Below are 21572 nucleotides of genomic sequence, written 5' to 3' on the forward strand. Positions count from 1 at the left end.
CTTCCCCCAGGGAGCACGACTTTTCTGTGTCCTTACTTAGAATTAAGAGGATCACTACAAACACAATTATTGAGTAATGATTAGGAACCAGGCAATGTACTCTAGAGAATAGGGCTACAGAGTTAATTTTGACATGCTCCCAGGAGCTCACCCCTCTGGTGAGCAAAGGTAATAGTGGAAATCAGCTATCAAAACCCAGAGTCCTTGGGCATCTATACTTTAATATGAATGGGAAGCAATATTAAAGAAAATAATAAAAAGAAAAATGGAAATTAATACCTAAAACCAATAGGTAACTAGAAAGTCTTTTTCAGAATAGGAGAATCATGGATGATTTGTACATCGCCTTGTATGTCTCAGCAGTGTTACCATCAATACCTTCACCAACTCTGGAGACTTCAGGCTAAACTGAACCCCAATAAACCTTTGTACATATCTAAAAAATATGCCTCCTATTATACTCCATTTCATTATTTATGCCCCCTTCAAAAAAAGCAACAACAAATCTGAGGTGTCCAAAGTTTAGAAGTAGATCTTAATTATGTGCTTCCAGAGCCAAGTCCAGTGCCTGCCCTCTAATAGGAGCTTCTTTATTCAACATTACTGCCGATGGTCAATAAATTGAATGGATTGACAGATGAGATCAGTGTAACTGTGGGCACCCTCCAAGTGGAGGGCCTGGGTACAGAGAGAAGCTTTCAGTGCATCAAGGTGAGAGAAGCAGGGTCAGCCACATCCAAGAGATACTTCTGCCATTTCACTCTTCTTTTATTCTTCTGCCAATTTCTTCACTTAAGAAAGTAAAAAAAAAAAAAAAAAAAAAAAAAAAAAAAAAGTAGATATCAAGTCCTTTACCTGGGCTTAATTCTTATATATACTCCTACACACAGTTTTACCTCTCATTGATCATTTTAAATTGAAATAATTAAACTACCTTATAGGATACGGGCTCACTTTTCTAACCAGGTCAGGTTTTGATTGCATTCATTCACAATCTTTACCTATGCATAAGCCTGCTCTAATATTTATTTGTAGAGATCATCTTTCTTTTTTAAGTTTATTTTGTCATAGAGTTGTATATAGTTACGAGAACATTCAACTCTGTGGAATGCAGATATTATAGAAAAGGTTAAGTATAAATCACTTTATATGGAGTACATCAAGAATTAGGTGAGCTTGGATTTACTAGCAACTGGAAGATCCTTCTGTAAAGTAAAAAAAAAAATCCATCAGTCAATAAACAAGGATTTATCAAGAATTTTTTGAGCACGCATTAGATTACTCAGTTATGAATCCAATTTCAAAGAAATCATCCACTGATTTATTGCTTTTATATGGTTCAGATACTTATTTTGAAAGGAAGCACACTTGTGTTTGGTTTTATAACAGAGGAGAGATAGGCTGATGAGTAAATGTGATTCTCTGAAATGGTACCCCTGAGAATGTCATCGGGTATGACATTGGTTTCCTGCTAATGTATCATTACTGAGATGAAGTCAAGATGTTTATTTTTCAAGCAGAAGTTACATTCTCTATCAATATGACATTACATTATAGTGCTGCTAGTTCTTCAGGGATATGATTCCTACAGTAGGGTGGATATTGGAGCCTTAGGCAGTGATGCTGTATCTCAAGTGACTAAGATAAGATACAGGCAGCTAACTGCACAGAGAGCCACTAGCCAGTTTACCTAGCATGACTTGCAGAGCAGTTTTCACCAACACTGTACTTAGATTGGCATTTTTAGTCCTACTTTTAAATTTGAAAAGCCAACCAGTGGTCAATCAGGAACACATTCAATCCCATATATTTGTAATATTTATCTTACTTTACGCCAGGAATTCTAGGTTTAGATAACTAGCTGTTGAAAGTGTAATATTTGGCACAATGATGACTCAAATAGCCTGTTCCAGTTACTGTGCTGAATAAACCACTTCAAACTTATTGGCACAAAACAACCATCTTACTATGCTCAGGAATTTGTAAAAGGCAGAGTAGGAATGACTTGTCTCTACTACGTGATATCTGACATATTAGCTCGGACGATTCAAAGACACATGGTTATTTGACAGCTAGGAGTTAGTCATCTGTAGACTTGTTTGTTCACATGTCTGATGCCTAGGCTAGGAAAACTCTAAGACTAAGACTGCTCATCAGAGTGCCTACACATAGTCTTTCCATATGGCTTGACTTCCTCACAGCATGGCAGCCTCAGGGTAGTTGGATTTTTTATATGGTGTCCCAAGACTCCAGGCCCAAGTGCACCAGTGAACATGGCAGGGCTGCACTGCCTTTTATGAACTAACATTGGAAGTCATACCGTGTCATCTTCACTGCATTCTATTACTTACAAGCAAACATAAGCCCGCCCAGATTCAAAGGGAGGGGACATAGACCCCTAACTCTCAGTAGGAAGAGCTTCAAAGTCACAGTGAAGAAATCATGTGAACGGGACATATTGTTGTGGCCATCTTTGACAAATACATTTTGTCAAAGTCCACCCTCTTCCCACAACAATTCACATCCCTCCCACGTGCAAAATATGCTCACTCCCTTTTCCAAGACCACCAATATTAAATGCACACCTACGGGAATAGTAAAATAGAAAGCTGTTTTTTGTTATTGGTGTTTTATTTTATTTTCTGGGTAAGGGGAAATAATTAATGACCTATAAAAGACTTCAATGGGTGAAACATTGATTACAGGTATTGAACTAAAATGTAGCTCAACCTGAAGAACAGGAGAAGATACTTTCAAACTCTTCATCCAATAAGGGATCAATATCAAAAATATACAAGGAGCTCAAACAACTCAACAGCAAAAAATCCAAATAATCCAATTTAAAAATGGAAAAAGTATCTGAATAGACATTTCTCAAAAGAAGACATACAAATGACCAACAGGTGTATGAAAGAATGCTGAACATCACGGTCATCAGAAAAAAGCAAATCAAAATCACAATGAGATATCGTCTCACCCCAGTTAGAATAGCTATTATCAAAAAGACAAAAAATAACAAATGCTAGCAAAAATACAGAAGAAAGGGAACTCTTATATACTGTTGGTGGGAATGTACGTTAATACAGCCATTATGGAAAACAGTATAGCTCAAAAAGCTAAAAATAGAACTACCATATAATCCAGCAATCCCAATACTGGCTCTATATCCAAAGGAAAGGAAAACAGTATGTTAAAGAGATATCCGCACTCCCATATTTACTGCAGCACTACTTACAAAAGACAAGACATAAAATCAACATACATATCCATCAACAGATAAATGGATAAAGAAAATGTAGTGTTCATACATAATGGAGTACTATTCAGTCTTAAAAAATCAAATCCTGTCATTCATAGTAACATGGATGAGTCTGGAGGACATTATGTTAAGGGAAATAAGTCAGGCAGAAAAAGAGAAATACTACAATTTCTCATTTTTGGGAGCTGAAAAAGTAGATCTCATAGAGGTAGACGGTAGAATGGTGGTTACCAGAGGAAGAGAAGGGTAGAAAGGAGTGAGGAATAGGGACAGTTTGATTAACAGATACAAAAGTACAGCTACATAAGAAGAACAAGTTTCAGTATTCTATAGCACTACAGTAAACAATAATTTATTGTATTTTTTTCAAAGAGCTAGAAGAGAGGATTTTGAATGTTATCAACACAACAAAGTGATTAAATTTTGAGGTGATTTATATACTAATTAACTTGATTTGATCATTACACATTGTATACGTGTATTGAAATACCATACTTACCTCATAAACATGTACAATTATGTGTCCATTAAAATATATTTAAAAATTTAAATGTAGCTCAAAACTCAGGATCTCATCATGTAAGTCAAATGAAGCATCTCAGGTTAAGCATTCTGGATACAGTTAAATATGAAAACCTGGGAACTAAAGAGACAAGGTATCTGCTCCACTTACTCAACAGACAATATGGAGATATACAGAGGATAACTGTTATAGACTCTTCCATTCAAAAATAGGGGGAACAAGAGGCACACAGCAGTCACTGGTTAACAGGAATTCTGAGACCTAGAAAGGTCCATGTTGGAAGATCCTTGTTTGGGGGATATAGTCCTTGGTTGTCCTCTCTAGTTTTCAGGTCTGCTCTCTGGACTCTTATTCTGCTATTTGAAACATCTTTCTTTTTCTATAAGAAGCGGCACTTGTTTGCAACTGAGTAACCTTTTTAGTCTATTTATTGTCTTTAAAAGATTAGGGGTCTAAAGACCTCCTTTCATTTTATACTATCTTTGTTGTTTTCAGTCCAAACATACAATTCCTTAAAAACTGTTGGGGGCAGGGCTGGGCATGGTGGCTCATGCCTGTCATTCCAGCATTTTGGGAGACCAAGATGGGAGGATTGCTTGAGTCCAGGAGTTTGGGACCAGCCTGGACAATATAGTGAGACCCCCACCTCTACAAAAAAGTTAGCCAGACATGGTGGCACATAACCCGTCCACCTTGGGAGGCTAAGGCAGGAGGATCACTTGAGTCTGGGTAGTCGAGGCTGCAGTGAGCTGTGATCATGGCACTGCACTTCCAGCCTTGGTGACAGAGTGTGACCCTGTCTCAAAAAAAAAATACTGTTGGGGCTTATATATAAATTTATAATCCACTTCATTAGACAAAAGCTATACTCACAAATATTTTCAGGATAAACCCTGTTTTAGTTAGACAGGAGGATTACGTTTTAGAGATGTATTGCATAGCATGGTGACTATAGTTAATAATAATGTACATTTCAAAATTGCTAATAGATTTTAAGTGTTCTCACCACAAAAAAATGATTAGTATGTGAAGTAATAGATATGTTAATTACCTTGAGTTAATCATTCCACAACAGAACACTACATTATACTCCATAAATATATACAATTATTATTTGTCAATTATAAGCCCTTGTTATCTTAGGCACCCTGTGAGTATGCTGTGTGGCCCAACCCCCTTAATATTCGTAGAAGCTTATTGTTTAGAGGAGACAATCTGTAAGGCATGTTCTTATGATCCTTATAAGATCTATTGCCTGTCTGAAAGAGCTTATCAGGTACTGCTTTAGATATTTCTCAGGTTTTAACAAAGAATCGTACAGTCCCACCCTGTATATGGTTTTTTCCCCTGAGGCCTGTTCTGATTTGAGGACCCTTCGCAGGCTGAAAAGACTTATTCTGGATCCTTTACATTTCCTCCAACTTCTACTTGGACACTTAATGGCCTGTTCTTCAGTTCTTTGTCCTCTCTCAGTTTGGTATCAGCAGCTAAAAGCCAAGCAGTATCCTCAGTGCTCTATCTGGAAATCTCCTTAGGTAGATGATGAGGTTTATTAAGTATATTTTCTATTTTCCATGTTACCACAGGAAACAATGTTGGTAAACTTTTCCCCATCCTCCAGCTTTCAACAGCAATTGCCTTTCTTTCCTCCCAGCCTTCCAACAACCTCCTTAAGGGCCTTCCAGCTTCTGCCTGCTGCCTGGTCCCAAAGATAATGCCACAACATTTCAGTTTTTGATACAGCATCAATTATCTGTGTAGCTATCTGTTACTGCATAATAAATCATCCAACATCTTCGTGGCTTAAAACAATAACAAGCAGTTCATTATCTCTCACACTTTCTGTGTGTCAAGAATTTGGGAAGATCTCAGGTAGGCAGTTGTGGTTCGGGGTCTCTCCTCTTGGTGCAGTCAGACAGTAGCTGGGGCTGGAACAGCTGGGAGTTGGCCAGGCATCATTCTCTCTTCATGTACTCACAGGGCTTTTCCATGTGATTTCTCCACATGGGCTACTTTGAGTTCTTCACAGCGTGGTGGTCTCAGGGCAGTCAGACAGCTGACATGGTGGCTCATGGTTCCAAGCACACCAGGATTGGAGCTTCATCACTTTTTATGACCTAGACTTAGAAGTTACTTAGTGTCACTTCCACCAAATTCTGTTGATTAGGAGCAAGTCACAAGCCCACTTAGACTCAAGTGGAGGGGATACAGACCCCATGTCTCAATGGAAAGAGTGTCAATGATAATACTGTTAAGAAAAAAGCATATGGGATGGGAGATATTGTTGTGGCTATCTTTGGCAAACACAATATAATACAGTCTGTGACTTCTATATGACATATGGAAGCATGCAGAGGAGAAAGAAGTGGGAACTGCTTCTCTTCTCTTTGCCTTGCCAACATGCCACTATGCTATCCACAGACCAGTTTGAGAGGGCCCTGCAGGTTGAGTGTAGGGGATCCCACCAGCTGACCTAAACCACGGCTACTCAGTAAAGCTTTCTTTGGAATACTTAGCTGACATGCAGAATGATACTTATAATTTCATTTTGTCCTCAGCATTGGAGCAAAGATTTATTCTGAATCCAAAATTATTTACAAGTATTACCTTATCTGGGTAAAACCTGAGAAGTATTTAAAAGAATAATTTTAACTGTATTGGCTAATCGCTGATTTTAGCATAAGTCACCTTCAGTATTTTTTGTCTTGCAAACCGTTTGCGGTTAAAAAGACTACCAGTCATGCATTAAAATATAACCAAGTGTATGCCTCCAGCTGAGGTCTCTCTGAGTTACAGACTGTCCATTGCAATCAATCACCTACCCCACGTATCTATTCGAATGTCTCAAGTGCACCTCAATCGTATTATTTTCCCCAAACTTAATGTGATCCTCTTTTGGTGTCTTCTTTCTCATTGAATGACATTAATATCTATCTAGTGGTTTAAGCTGGAGGTTAACCTTGACAATTTCCAATCCATCTCTAAGACCTGTTGATTGCCCCTCTATGTCTCCAGTTGGCACATTGCTCTCTACCTACACCACCACCCATTAAATCCAAATCATTATCATCTCTCATCTGGACCATTGCTGTAGCTTTGTAACTTCCTGGATTCACTTTTGCGTTCCTCTAGGCAGTCATCCACATGGCAACCAAAGTGATTTATTTCAATATGCTGATCTGGTTATGTCATGCAATCTCCATTAAAAGCCAGCTATGGCTCCCCTTGGTTCTCAAAATAAAGCTCCATCAGACAATGGTTTACAAGGCCCTATATGATGTAGCCCCTGGTTCATTTCTGAAACACTGTCTCACTCCACACTCCCCCTGTATTCCAGGCCTCAATTGCATCCCTCAATTGCAGCAAACCCTCCTATCTCAGACATTGCCAAACCCTGCCTTCACCTCTTTAATGCCTCTCATTTTTTAAATCTCTAATGAAATATCACCTCCTAGGGGAAAAGCTTCTCTTATCTGTCAGATTAGACCAGGACCCCATTTAGTAAGCTCTCATAGCATCTTATAATTTTCCGTCAGAGCCCTTATCATAGTTAGTAATTATGTATTCATGTGATTACTTTATTGTTTCCCTTCATCTCGAGGTTGCAAACTCCTTGAAGGCAAGAATCAAATCTATTTTGCTCTCCACTGGATCCCCGGCACATAGCACAGTGCCTGGCATCTCTGCAAGCCTTTTCCAACCACTCAATCTAAAACACTCCCTTCTATGCCACTCGCCTAAGTCTCTTACCTTAACTGTTTATTTTTTTCCAAAGCACCCATCATTATCTGTGTGTGTCTTGTGTGTATATGCATTCATGTGTGTATATGTATAAATATGTTTGTGTATGTGTATAATTTGTTTACTTGTTACTGTTTCCCCCTCTAGAATGTAAATTCCAAAAAATCAGAGACTTTTGTATCCTTGTTCATTGCTGTAACTCTACCATATACCTGGCACATAAAAGGTACTCAATAAATATTTGTTAAAAATGTGAGAAATAAGCCAGGCATGGTGGCTCATGCCTGTAATCCCAGCACTTTGGGAGGCCGAAGCGGGTGCATCACCGGAAGTCAGGAGTTTGAGACCAGCCTGGCCAAAATGGTAAAACCCCGTCTCTACTAAAAATACAAAAATTAGCTGGACATGGTGGTGGGCACCTGTAATCCCAGCTACTCGGGAGGCTGAAGCAGGAGAATCACTTGAACCCAGGAGGCAGAGGTTGCAGTGAGATGAGATTGCACCACTGCACTCCAACCTGGGTGACAAAAGCAAAACTCTGTCTCAAAAAAAAAAAAAAAAAAACAAGAAGAATGGCAGTTGCTCAGTAAATAAATCCTTGAAGTTTCTTCTTTAAAAATCAATGATAAAAATATGCTGCACTGAAAAAGAGATAATACATTGACATGTTTTTCTTTTGGAAAAATTGCCTTTCATAATCTGCCCAAAATGACACTTTGACAGTTTTAATTCATTTCAGCACATGTCATTAAGCAACAAGGGGCTATATTTGGTTTAGTTTATTTCAACTTTGTTGTTCTGCAAAGCTCAGTCAGATTCTTCATTCATAATCTTGAATGGAAGCCATTTGGGATTTGATAATGGAAGCCATTTGGGATTTGATAGGGGCAAAAACGTACACAAATCAAACACCAGAGACTTTGGAATCAGTTTTAGAATCAGACGGACCTGGATTTGAATCTCAGCTTCAACATTTATTAGCGCTATAACTATAGAAAGCCACATAACTTTTCTTGGCCTCAGTTTCCCCAAGAAATATGTGACTTGAAGGATCAATTCGGTAATAGGACTGACCATGGTTTTAAGTGAATGATACAGACTCTTAATAAATGCTATCCATTTATTATTCATGTCTATTCCCAAAGTAGCCATGATACAAAGGAGGAAATTGAAGCCCTAACAGTTGAAGAAAATTTCCCAAGGCCATTCCTCTTATATCCAGGTCTGTGATTAAGCATCATTCAACCATCATTTGCTTGGGAGATTTTTTCAGTGAAAACCCACTGTATTTGGACACATATTGCTTCCTAAGACAGACTGGAGAGTCCATTACGTCCCTGCATTGAGTGAGACTCACTACAACCTTCAGTTCCAACTGAGAAATTTCCTGTCCCAACAGAAAGGAGGCTCAGTCCAATAAAAAAATCTGGGTGAGAAATGCGATGGAAAGATTTTTAGGAGTCCTTTTACTTCCTCCTTTCTCAAGAATAAAAGAAAAATTACAAATATAGACTCTGCTAAAATATTTTCATCTGTAAGTGCCATGTTCTTTAATTATATTGAAATCATTTGCTTATGACAAACAATTCACTACGATGCAATTCCAGTGAGCTTTAGGTCAATTTCCCATCTAGACAAGAATTATTCTAAACACAGGAATGAGCAAATTTTACAATAAGTAAAACTGATGCATAAAATAAATAAAATTAGATAATAAATTTCAAGCAAATTGCACAGTGCCATGGCAGTGCTTTATACAGCAGACGGGATTAAGGAGATCTTATCAAAGTGTGATATAAAAATTGCATGTATTGAAACCTTGACTGGATGATTCATTTTCTGTGAGAATTTAATTAATCAATGAATAACAAAAGAGGGTCAGCTAGAAGTGCTTATTGCTCAGTTACTAAAGATGGAAGATGATGGATAATTAATTTTCTGGCTAATCAGAAGAAATGGAGAATATATGCCTAAAATTAATTATTTCCTTACTGGGAGGACCTAACTGAGTCTACCTGTAAATATGCTCAACTCAGCTGTGGCTACAGATTGTTCTTTATTTTAGTTTCAGTTTATCCATGACTCAAGCTCATTTCATATAGGAATCTTGTCATATTACCATAACATTTTATTCTGAACCTGCTAGAAAGGCAATTAGTCATTTATTATAACACAAAAAAATTCAAATTGGTTGCAGTTTTGTTTTCAGAATCAAAACCATCTCCTTTGATGTGAATACCATAAAGTTCTATATTTAAAAGGCATTGAATGCATTATAATGGTAAATAAGAAGACCCTTAAACTAGCATTCATACCTCCTGCACATAAAACCTTAAATGGATAATTTTTACTCGCAACAGGTTTATTTTTGTGGCAGAGAATTTTAAAGAATTGATTAAATTAGCTATGACTATGCTCAGAAGCATAATTTGAAATAGTGTTGAATGAATGAGGAAAGTATTTTCAAGCATAGGGAAAACCCTCTTAAAATTCCCTTTTGTTCATTATTCAGCAAACATTTATTAAGCCCCCACAGTTTGCATGACAATGTACAATATAATGAGATTCTAACCTGGCATCCTTCTATTCTAGCTGTGTTAACTGAATGAGTTAATCTGTTTAGCTGTCCATTCACAGTATGTGATGAAAGACTATAGAAATTAAATGAATGAGTCAGTCTGAAAAGACACGTGGACATGTATATTTAAGTTTCCTTTTGTGTGCTAAAAATAGTTTACTACCTACATACCCTTTCTATTTCTTTAGGGGCTTCAGAATTTAAAAGAACATTATCTTACTGAGGCAGTGAACTATATGCTTAATCATGAGTTTCTAAAGGTTTATAGAGGTGAGAACTGTAATTTGCAAGATTCTGCAGATATGCAAAGGAAAAAAACAGCACAGTAAATTTGAGCAGATAAGGAGAAAGGTATTTTGAGGGGTTGTTTCTATTTGAATAGTAACTTCAGACTTAAAAATATAGAATAGGTTGTACATTTTAGAGATGGACATCAGAACTCATCTAGACCAGTGGTTTCCAACATTTTACATGAGAGTCACTGGATCTTTAAAAAAATAGACCCTAAGTTCTCATCCCCAGAGACTGGTCTAGAAAGGGCTGGGAGGGGAGGCAGGCATACATGTATTTGTAGAAGTTCCCCAGCAGCCAGAGCTGAAACCCACAGATCCCAGCTCAGCCTTGACATTATTGGCATGAGGTCCCTGAGGCCTTGAAAGAATAAGTAGCTTGCCTAAGGTCAACACAGCTTATAAGCCTTGGAGCAGGCACAGAACAGAAATATCCAAATTCCCAGAGCGGATCTCTCTTTACTAAAACAACTGGCATCATTTCTACTTCACACTGGTTGAGATCTAATTACCAATTAGTAGCAGTTGGGAAGTCCAAGACTGCCTATAACAAGTCCCCTCCTCCTAATGACCTGTATGTGCTTCCTTTTCTTGCTAAGCACTAAGTAAGTCTTCAGATAGTTATGAGGACACTAATGACACTGTAATAATTAATATATCCGGTTATTCCACATTTTGAAAGGCTTCACTTATTTAAAACTTTTGCATCCATAAAATATTCATATTTTTAAGGCAAAGAAAACAGATTTAATATTTGAATCTGAGTCCCACTTTAAGTCTTCATTATCGAGTTTATTTAGCTGAGCACATGGAAGTATTCCGATGTTAGGCTGGATTTTGTTTGCTGACTTCCTTATATGATAATACCTTTAGTTTGGCCCCTTCCGCCAGATTCTGAAAGTTCCATGCAGATAGAGCCCTTGTCCAACTTCATCAATTGTCTCCCAGCACCTAGTACAATGCTTGTCACAGAGGCAACACTCAACAATTAATGGTTGAATTAAAAATCCTTTATTATATTTTGTTAAGAAATGAGACAGAGTGCCCTTAGCCAACTTGTGTAGGATAATCCCATATAAATAAAAGTATGGAAAGATGGCTTTATAAAGTAGTAGTTTTATAGTTACTTTTTAAAGACCTTTGGTCTGATTTTTGTGATATAATGGTCTGATTAAAGGTTACAACTAGGCTGAGGCAGGAAAATCACGTGAGCCCAGGAGTTCAAGACCAGCCTTAGCAACATAGTGGGACCCCATCTCTACAAAAAGTTAAACAAAAAATTAGCTGGGCATGGTGGCTCATACCTGTAGTCCCAGCTACTCAGGGGTCTGAGGCAGGAGGATCACTTGAGCCCAGGAGGTCGAGACTGCAGTGAGCCGTGATCATACCAGTTCACCCCAGCCTGGGCAACAGAGTGAGACTGTCTCAAAAAATAATAATAATAAAGGTTATAATTATTTTTTTATTGGAAGCACTAGGTGCATTCATTAATAAAACCTACTAATGTATCAAGCAAATGAGTTTTCTGTTTTCCCACTTGATTTTCCTAGAGATCAAATTTACATGGTGAAGGATGACATGGAATATTTGGCAATTATTCACACTTGCTATCTCTCCAGCTCAAATTCCAAGTCATTGCCAGGTTGCAATGGAATGTTCAGCCACGTTTAGGGCTGGCTTCACCAGAGATACTGTATCACAATGGGCAATGTCGATAAATCAAAAGCCTCAAGGACTGTGTTGAACTCTTCTTCATTTTCAGGCTGCACGTATCTCCTACAAAGGGCGGTGGCACCTGGGTACTACACTAATTTAGCTAAATGAGCCACATAGAAGCAAATCTGTTCTGCCTTCCAGGTTCTGCAGCTTCCCCTCTGAGCACATATACTATAATCTAATCTACCTATTCTGAAGTCCTTGCACCACTCTTTAAACCGTTACATGCTCTTTCACTCCACATTTTGCACATGATGAAGTGTAATTAACTGAAACAGCTCTTCTCACCTTCCTTACCTCTCCAGGGATCTGCTGTTGAACTTACAAAACTCATTTAAGTACACAAGGTACAAATTGTCCTTGTTGTACCATTTGAGTTTTACTTGGGCTGTCATTCATATTATAAGTCCTTCATTTAGCATACCTTTTATATGTGGCTGAAGACACTACTGACATTCAGTAAGCATTAATGAAATAAAATTAATACCAAGTTTCCTTGTCTTTTGGGAAACATAACCATTATTATTATCTGGCAAGATAAAGAGTTTAGTGCCTCTGGTGACTCAGAGGAGTTGCATATTATTGTGGAAGGCAGTAATCTAGTTACAGAAGAAGATAATTCAATTGCTGGCTGTTTACAGCTAAGTCATTTCAATCCCAGCTTTTCAACCCCACCGTTTGACCCCCTCCTTTGACCCAAACACACACCCAGATCCCATACATTTTTCTCTAGGGCTATTTGTCCTTTACACCAAGGAATAAATACAATTTTTCAGACTTTTATCTAATTTATGTAGAAATAATCATACAAATATCACTGACATCAGCTAAAATGACACATTTAAATATGGTAGAAATGATTCACCAGCCAAATAATCAATGTTAAAAATCAACACTGGAAAAATTAAATTATTAATGAATATTTAATCTCTGCTATATAAATGAGATGAACTAGAGGGCTGGAGGGGGAACAGGTATATATTTAAGGGGCTCATCTTAGATGTAACATCAACATTAAACCTAATGTTAATGGGGGAATTGCGCTGTGAATGAACCACAATACTATAGGTTCCTTAGGGCCAGGCACACAGCACAGGCTCAGTAAATGTTTTCTGAATGAATGAATGAATGAATGAATGAATGAATGGTCCTCTTCATAGACTTACAGTGTAACACTGGGATTTGGAGAACTGCTTCAAAATCTCTATTCACATCTAGGGATTAATAAACTAGATTTTGGGAAAGTCAGTACTGAATATAACGTAGGTGTTTTTGTTTGTTAATTAATTAAAATGACCACAAAGTCATTATTCTTACCCTTAATTTCTCAGTCTGAAAAGTTAATGAACTGTATCTGTTCCATGAATAATTGAGTTGAACTTGAAAGAGAACTCGCTATTCCAAAAGCCTCCCACACCACCAGTTAACTGTGATTTATCCTTTTACTTCTAAAGAATTTTAAGCATCTTCCATCTAACTTGACTGACAACCAATCTGTGCTTCCTCTGTCTTTATTCTGTCAGGAAGAAGACGTTACTCGTGAAAGTCGTTTTAATTTTAGCGGTTATGGGATGGGTCACTGCCTCCAAGTGAAAGATGGAACAGCTGTCAAGGCCACACCTGCCAACCCACTCCCACAACCGCCAAAAGATGCAGATGCTATCAAGAAGAAGTTTGTGGACCGGGCAAAAAGGATTGACACGATATCTCGAGCTGCCTTCCCATTGGCCTTCCTCATTTTCAACATCTTTTACTGGATCACATACAAGATCATTCGGCATGAAGATGTCCACAAGAAATAGATGTGCCCTACAGACCCTGGGACCTTCTTGCCTCAGTGTTGTGCTTGTAAATACACAGTGAAATTGTCTTTATATCAATCACTTTGACAGAAGAGAAGATTGAGGGAGGGGGGAGGGAGGGTCATGGGGTTGGGTTTCCTGGCACCTACATGAAAAAAAGACAAGTTATATGGGTGATGAAGAAAACTGCACAAAATTAAGGGGTTGCAGAATCACGGGAGCATAATTCCCTTCCATAATCTTTAGCATTGTTCTTTCAGTCAGACATGATATGTGCATCAATCAGACATGATATGCGGGGTCAAGTTCTTAAGGGCTGTTTGCCTTTTGGTCCTTTTGGGTTTGGTTTGGCTTTGACTAATTCTGGTACTGAAAAGTTAGCTATACACACACACACACACACACACACAACTTCAAAAATGCTTAACCATCTGACCATAGTGACTAGCCTATAGTGAGTCGAGGACCAAACTTTTTCAGGAAAATGCTGCCTCGTTTTTAAAACAAGCCTCCTAAGCTATGTTCTTTACAATGTCTGTAATTAGTGTTTCACTTGAGAAATCCTTTTGTGGGTCGCAAATTATTTCTACTTATCCAGTAAATAACAATGACAAAATAAACACCAATGACAGAAAAATTTCTACTTTACTGTCCATATAGGTGTGCATTTTAATATTTTTCTTTCCAAGATAAAATTTTGAAACTTAAATTGTGTATTGTGTAATTAATTTGACAGTGTACCCTCTTAATAAATGCCCACTTTATTTTATATCCAAGTTAGTGCACTATATATATATTTTTGCTTTGGCTATATTTACACGTGACTTTAATCGCCCAACTGTGACTAGCCATTGCAGCTACTCAGCTACAGTATTTATGGAGATGGTGTGTCCTGAACAGTGTAGCTCAGGTCAGCTTGAACTTTCCATTTCTGCTCTCATTGTAGGTGTAACTACTAGTCCTAATGTCAACTGACCCATGATTTCTACTATCAATCAATATAAGTGAACATTGTTTTAAATATCCTTAACTAACTTAAAGAATTTTAAAATTGTACTGTGATTTTCATAACCCGTTGCCTTTTTGGTACCAGAGCTACGTGGTTTGAATTCTGGCTACATGTTTTAAGTAAGAAAAAAAAAAAAAGACGTATTTTTGCTTACTCAGATAAAAGACAACCTGTAAAAATATAAGGAAATAATTAAATTTTACATGTGCTGTACAAGGGGTTATTTTAAAAAGCATTTGTTCAATTTCAATAAAGCTAAGTGTGCCGCAAACTTCTCTAGAGGCTTTCATTTTCATTTTTGAATTAAAATGTAGATATTTACTTTATCTCATTTTTTTATTTGAAAATTTTTATTATTATACTTTAAGTTATGGGATACATTTGCAGAACGTGCAGGTTTGTTACATAGGTATACACGTGCCATGGTGGTTTTCTGCACCCATCAACGCATCATCTACACTAGGCATTTCTCCTAATGCTATCCTTCCCCTAGCCCCCGACCCCTGCCCCCCCGACAGGCCCTGGTGTGTGATATTCCCCTCCCTGACTCCATGTGTTCTCATTGTTCAACTCCCACTTATGAGTGAGAACATGTGGTGTTTGTTTTTCTGTTCCTGTGTTACTTTGCTGAGAATGTGGTTTCCTGCTTCATCCATATCCCTGCAAAGGACATGAACTCATCCTTTTTTATGGCTGCATAGTATTCCATGGTGTATATGTGCCACATTTTCTTTATCCAGTCTATCATTGATGGGCATTTGGGTTAGTTCCAAGTCTTGGTTATTGTAAATAGTGCTGCAATAAATATATGTGTGCATGTATCTTTATAGCAGAATGATTTATAATCCTTTGAGTATATACCAGTAAAGGGATTGCTGGGTCAAATGGTATTTCTGGTTCTAGATCCTTGAGGAATTGCCACACTGACTTCCACAATGGTTGAACTAATTTACACTCCCACCAACAATGTAAAAGCATTCCTATTTCTCCACATCTTCTCTAGCACCTGTTGTTTCCTGACTTTTTAATGATCGCTATTTTAACTGGTGTGAGATGGTATCCCATTGTGATTTTGATCTGCATTTCTCTAATGACCAGTGATGATGAGCTTTTTTTCATGTTTGTTGGCCACATAAATATCTTCTTTTGAGAAGTGTCTGTTCATATCCTTCACCCACTTTTTGATGGGGTTGATTTTTCTTGTAAATTTGTTTAAGTTATTTGTAGATTCTGGATATTAGCCCTTTGTCAGATGGATAGATTGCAAAAATTTTCTCCCATTCTGTAGGTTGCCTGTTCACTCTGATGATAGTTTCTTTTGCTGTGCAGGAGCTCTTTAGTTTAATTAGATCCCATTTGTCAATTTTGGCTTTTGTTGCCATTGCTTTTGGTGTTTTAGTCATGAAGTTTTTGCTCATGCCTATGTCCTGAATGGTATTGCCTAGATTTTCTTCTAGGGCTTTTATGGTTTTAGGTCTTACGTTTAAGTCTTTAATCCATCTTGAGTTAATTTTTTTATAAGGTATAAGGAAGGGGTCCAGTTTCAGTTTTCTGCAAGTGGCTAGCCAGTTTTCCGAACACCAACTATTAAATAGAGAATCCTTTCCCCATTTCTTGTTTTTGGCAGGTTTGTCAAAGATCAGATGGTTGTAGATGTGTGGTATTATTTCTGAGGGCTCTGTTCTGTTCCATTGGTCTAGATCTCTGTTTTGGTACCAGTACCATGGTGTTATGGTTACTGTAGCCTTGTAGTATAGTTTGAAGTCAGGCAGCATGATGCCTCCAGCTTTGTTCTTTTTGCTTAGGATTGTCTTGGCTATATGGGCTCTTTTTTGGTTCCATATGAAATTTAAAGTAGTTTTTTCTAATTCTGTGAAGAAAGTCATTGGTAGCTTGATGGGGATAGTATTGAATCTATGAATTACTTTGGGCAATATGGCCATTTTCATGCTATTGACTCTTTCAATCAATGAGCATGGAATGTTTTTCCATTTGTGTCCTCTCTCATTTCCTTGAGCAGTGGTTTATAGTTCTCCTTGAAGAGGTCCTTCACATCCCTTGTAAGCTGTATTCCTAGGTATCTTATTCTCTTTGTAGCAATTGTCAATGGGAGTTAATTCATGATTTGACTCTCTGTTTATCTATTATTGATGCATAGGAATGCTTGTGATTTTTGCACATTGATTTTGTATCCTGAGATTTTGCTGAAGTTGCTTATCAGCTTAAGGAGATTTTGGGCTGAGACAGTGGGGTTTTCTAAATACACAATCATGTCATCTGCAAACAGAGACAATTTGACTTCCTCTCTTCCTGTTTGAATACCCATTATTTCTTTCTCTTGCCTGATTGCCTTGGCCAGAACTTCCAATACTATGTTGAATAGGACCCATGGTTTTATTTTTTAATTAAACATTTTAACATGTTTATTTTGAGAAATGAGTATAAAGTATTTTAATATTCTTTTATGTATATCTACTGTATTTCAAAAAAATGTTTAAAATAAATACCAGAAGGCAATAATTTGCCTGAAGACCTGTCTCATCAAAAAGAGAAACTGAAATTTTAACCAAACAATTTTACCTTTAGACCATGTGTCCTGTTAAAGTAAATGGAGACCAGGCCTGAAGAATCCTTGGGAAGACAAAGCCAGTTAGTCCTCATAAATGACCTTAACCTTGCTTGATTTGCAAACATAAACAAAAGTTAACTTGGACTATTTCTTATAAATGCTTATATTAGAGAAACAAAATGAAACTTAAGTAACCATTCAGAAGCCATCAATTAACTTATATAACTTTACAATTTGCTATGTTTTTGCAGTGACTGGTACTGGGTTTTTCCTTTCCATATTTAGTGCTTCCTTCAGGAGCTCTTGTAAGGCAGGCCTGGCGGTGACAAAATCTCTCGGCATCTGCTTGTCTGTAAAGGATTTTATTTCTCCTTCACTTATGAAGCATAGTTTGGCTGGATACGAAATTCTGGGTTGAAAATTCTTTTCTTTAAACCTGCTGAATATTGGCCCCCACTCTCTTCTGGTTTGTAGGGTTTCTTTAGAGAGATCTGCTGTTAGTCTGACGGGCTTCCCTTTGTGGGTAACCCAACCTTTCTCTCTGGCTGCCCTTAACATTTTTTCCTTCATTTCAACCTTGGTGAATCTGACAATTACGTGTCTTGGGGTTGCTCTTCTCGAGGAGTATCTTTGTAGTGTTCTCTGTATTTCCTGAATTTGAATGTTGGCCTGTCATGCTAGATTGGGGAAGCTCTCCTGGATGATATCCTGAAGAATGTTTTCCAACTTGGTTCCATTCTCCCCATCGATTTCAGGTACACCAACCAAACATAGATTTGGTGTTTTCACATAGTCCCATATTTCTTGGAGGCTTTGTTCGGCTTTTTTTTTTTTTTTCATTCTTTTTTCTCTAATCTTTTTGACACCCTTTATTTCATTAAGTTGATCTTCAATCTCTGATATCCTTTCTTCTACCTGATCGCTTTGGCTATTGATGCTTGTGTATACTTCACAAAGTTCTCATGCTGTGTTTTTCACCTCCATCAGGTCATTTATGTTCTTCTCTAAACTGGTTATTCTAGTTAGCAATTCCTCTAACCTGTTTTTCAAGGCTCTTAGCTTCCTTGCATTGGGTTAGAACATGCTCCTTTAGCTCAGAGGAGTTTGTTATTACCCGCCTTCTGAAGCCTACTTCTGTCAATTCATCAAACTCATTCTCTGTCCAGTTTTGTTCCCTTGCTGGCAAGGAGTTGTGATCCTTTGGAGGAGAAGAGGCATTCTGTTTTTCGGAATTTTCAGCCTTTTTGCACTGTTTTTTCCTCATTTTCATGGATTTATCTACCTTTGGTCTTTCTTTGATATTGGTGTCCTTTGGATGGGGTTTCTGTGTGGATGTCCTTTTTGTTGATGTTGATGCTATTCCTTTTTGTTTGTTAGTTGTCCTTCTAACAGTCAGGCCCCTCTGCTGCAGGTCTGCTGGAGTTTCCTGGAGGTCCACTCCAGACCCTGTTTGCCTGGATATCACCAGCAGAGGCTGCAGAACAGCAAAGACTGCTGCCCGTTCCATCCTCTGGAAGCTTCGTCCCAGAAGGGCACCTGCCAGATGCCAGCCGGAGCTCTCCTGCATGAGGTGTCTGTCAACCCCTGCTGGGAGGTGTCTCCCAGTCAGGAGGCATGGAGGTCAGGGAACCACTTGAGGAGGCAGTCTGTCCCTTAGCAGAGCTAGAGCGCTGTGCTGGGAGATCTGCTGCTCTCTTCAGAGCTGGCAGGCAGGAACATTTAAGTCTGCTGAAGCTGCACCCACAGCCGCCCCTTCCCCCAGGTGCTGTGTCCCAGGGAGATGGGAGTTTTATCTATAAGCCCCTGACTGGGGCTGCTGCCTTTCTTTCAGAGATCCCCTGCCCAGAGAGGAGGAATCTAGAGAGGCAGTCTGGCTACAGCGGCTTGGCTGAGGTGCGGCGGGCTCCACCCAGTTCAAACTTCCCTGTGGCTTTGTTTACACTGTGAGGGGAAAACCACCTACTCAAGCCTTAGTAATGGCAGACACCCCTCCCCACACCAAGCTTGAGCGTCCCAGGTCAACTTCAGACTGCTGTGCTGGCATTGAGAATTTCCAACCGGTGGATCTTAGCTTGCTGGGCTCCATAGGGGTGGGATCTACTGAGCTAGACCACTTGCCTCCCTGGCTTCAGCCCCCTTTCCAGTGGAGTGAACTATTCTGTCTTGCTGGCATTCCAGGCACCACTGGGGTATGAAAAAAAAAAACTCCTACAGCTAGCTCGGTGTCTGTCCAAATGGCCGCCCAATTTAGTGCTTGAAACCCAGGGCCCTGGTGGTGTAGGCATCCAAGGGAATCTCCTGGTCTGTGGGTTGTGAAGACCATGGGAAAAGCATAGTATCTGGGCTGGAATGCACCATTCCTCATAGCACAGTCCCTCACAGCTTCCGTTGACTAGGGGAGGGAGTTCCCCGACCCCTTGTGCTTCCCAGGTGAGGCAACGCCCCACCCTGCTTTGGCTCACCCTCCGTGGGCTGCACCCACTGTCTAACCAGTCCCAGTGAGATGAGCCAGGTACCTCAGTTGGAAATGTAGAAATCACCCACCTTCTATGTTGGTCTCGCTGGGAGTTGCAGACTGGAGCTGTTCCTATTTGGCCATCTTCCAAAATGTAGATTATTTAAATGACAATGATAACTTGGATTTTTGTATCTGGTTTTCCTTGTAAGCTTGAAGCACTTGTACAGCTATTACATTATTGATGCATTAGTATCTCCATGAAGAAAGAAAAAATAGTTTTTCTCGTTGTAGAAATAGAGAAATGGAAGTATTAGTGGCCATTGTGAGGCCAGGCATGGTGGCTTATGCCTGTAATCCCAGCACTTTGGGAAGCTGAGGCAGGTGGATCACAAGGTCAAGAGATCAAGACCATACCTAATGCTAGAAGCCACCACTTTTAACTTTACGAGAGCTTTTAGCTACCACCTTTAACCACTTTGGAGATAGGGAGACTAGCTCAGCCACTATCAACAGTGTGACCTTGGATAAATTACCTGACTTTTCTGAATTGTTGTTTCATAGAGTTTCAAGAGAACTGACTAGAAATAATGCAGCTAAAGCCATTAGCATGGTGTCTAACACATATTAAATTCTCAATAACTAAAAGATAATGAAATAATTATTGTTATGAATAGCATTGGTTATCCATTGGGCAAGAAGCTTCACAATGTCTAGCCTGGTCAAGTTCAATGACATGCTTTTTGCATGATTTTAAAAATACTGTTTCTGTCTTATTGGTCATTCCTTTCCAAACAAATAAAGTGAAGTGTTTATTCTCAATTCTTTTCCTTTCTCTGCAAAACAGTAAAATTGAGGCTAACATGCCTCCCAAAGATGAGCCTAACCCCTTAAGTATCCCAGGAAGAACCCCAATGCAGCATATGGCAGAGTGGGTAGGCACTTTAGGGAGAAAATCCTAAGACAACTGATTATGTTTAATCAATGTGTGTGCCATATAATTTTGGAGGGAAGTACAGTCCCCCCATTAGAAAACTGAGAAGAGATTCACATCAAAATATATCTGCCAGCCACTAAAGTAGGCAAAGGCGTCTTGGATGGCAAGAGGACTTCTTGACTTTTCTCTGATTCTAGACTACATTCAGTGAAATAAACTCTTAAATGCACCAATGTGGGTTATATAAATAAGATGAAATCTCAGAGAAAATATTTTGAGTACCACATATGCTGGTGAAACAGATTAATTCCCTTATAATGTTACTGGGGATTTTATTTTGGACATTTTTCTTTTGTGATAGTATTTCAGGGAAAACAGTTCAAAAGTAAAATTATGGCTCTGAGGAAGAAACCTTCTTACCTGTTTTCATTAGATTGGAAGCTTTTGGGAGAAAGTGGCTATGTTTCCACTGGTTATCCGCAATGCCTGCCAAAGCTCAAATTCCCAACGGATATTATTACTATCGCTAGAAAAACATTGGTGAAGGAGGATATGCTGTACCTACTGAAAAAGTCACATAAGTTTTCCCCAACCCAGAAATTACAGAAGGTAACTAACTACTGCCATCATTTTTTCAGATAATGGATTACTGGAGGATTTGTCTTTTAAACATTTTTCAATTCCTACCACTTG

At 38.6% G+C, this 21572-nt stretch overlaps 1 protein-coding gene across 2 annotated transcripts in view; it reads left to right on the forward strand.

Moving 5' to 3' along the window:
- GLRA2 (glycine receptor alpha 2) overlaps window positions 1–13977 on the forward strand; it is a 213211-nt gene extending 199234 nt beyond the window's left edge. For both annotated transcript variants that reach the window (XM_054471731.1, XM_054471732.1), the window contains exon 9: window positions 13631–13977. In XM_054471731.1, coding sequence (XP_054327706.1) covers window positions 13631–13909 — 279 coding nt within the window. In that variant the 3' untranslated portion in view covers window positions 13910–13977. The remainder of the gene's footprint in view (window positions 1–13630) is intronic.
- Window positions 13978–21572: the final 7595 nt, after the last annotated feature.

Source organism: Pongo pygmaeus, chromosome X (genome assembly GCF_028885625.2).
Source record: "Pongo pygmaeus isolate AG05252 chromosome X, NHGRI_mPonPyg2-v2.0_pri, whole genome shotgun sequence".
NCBI lineage: Eukaryota > Metazoa > Chordata > Mammalia > Primates > Hominidae > Pongo > Pongo pygmaeus.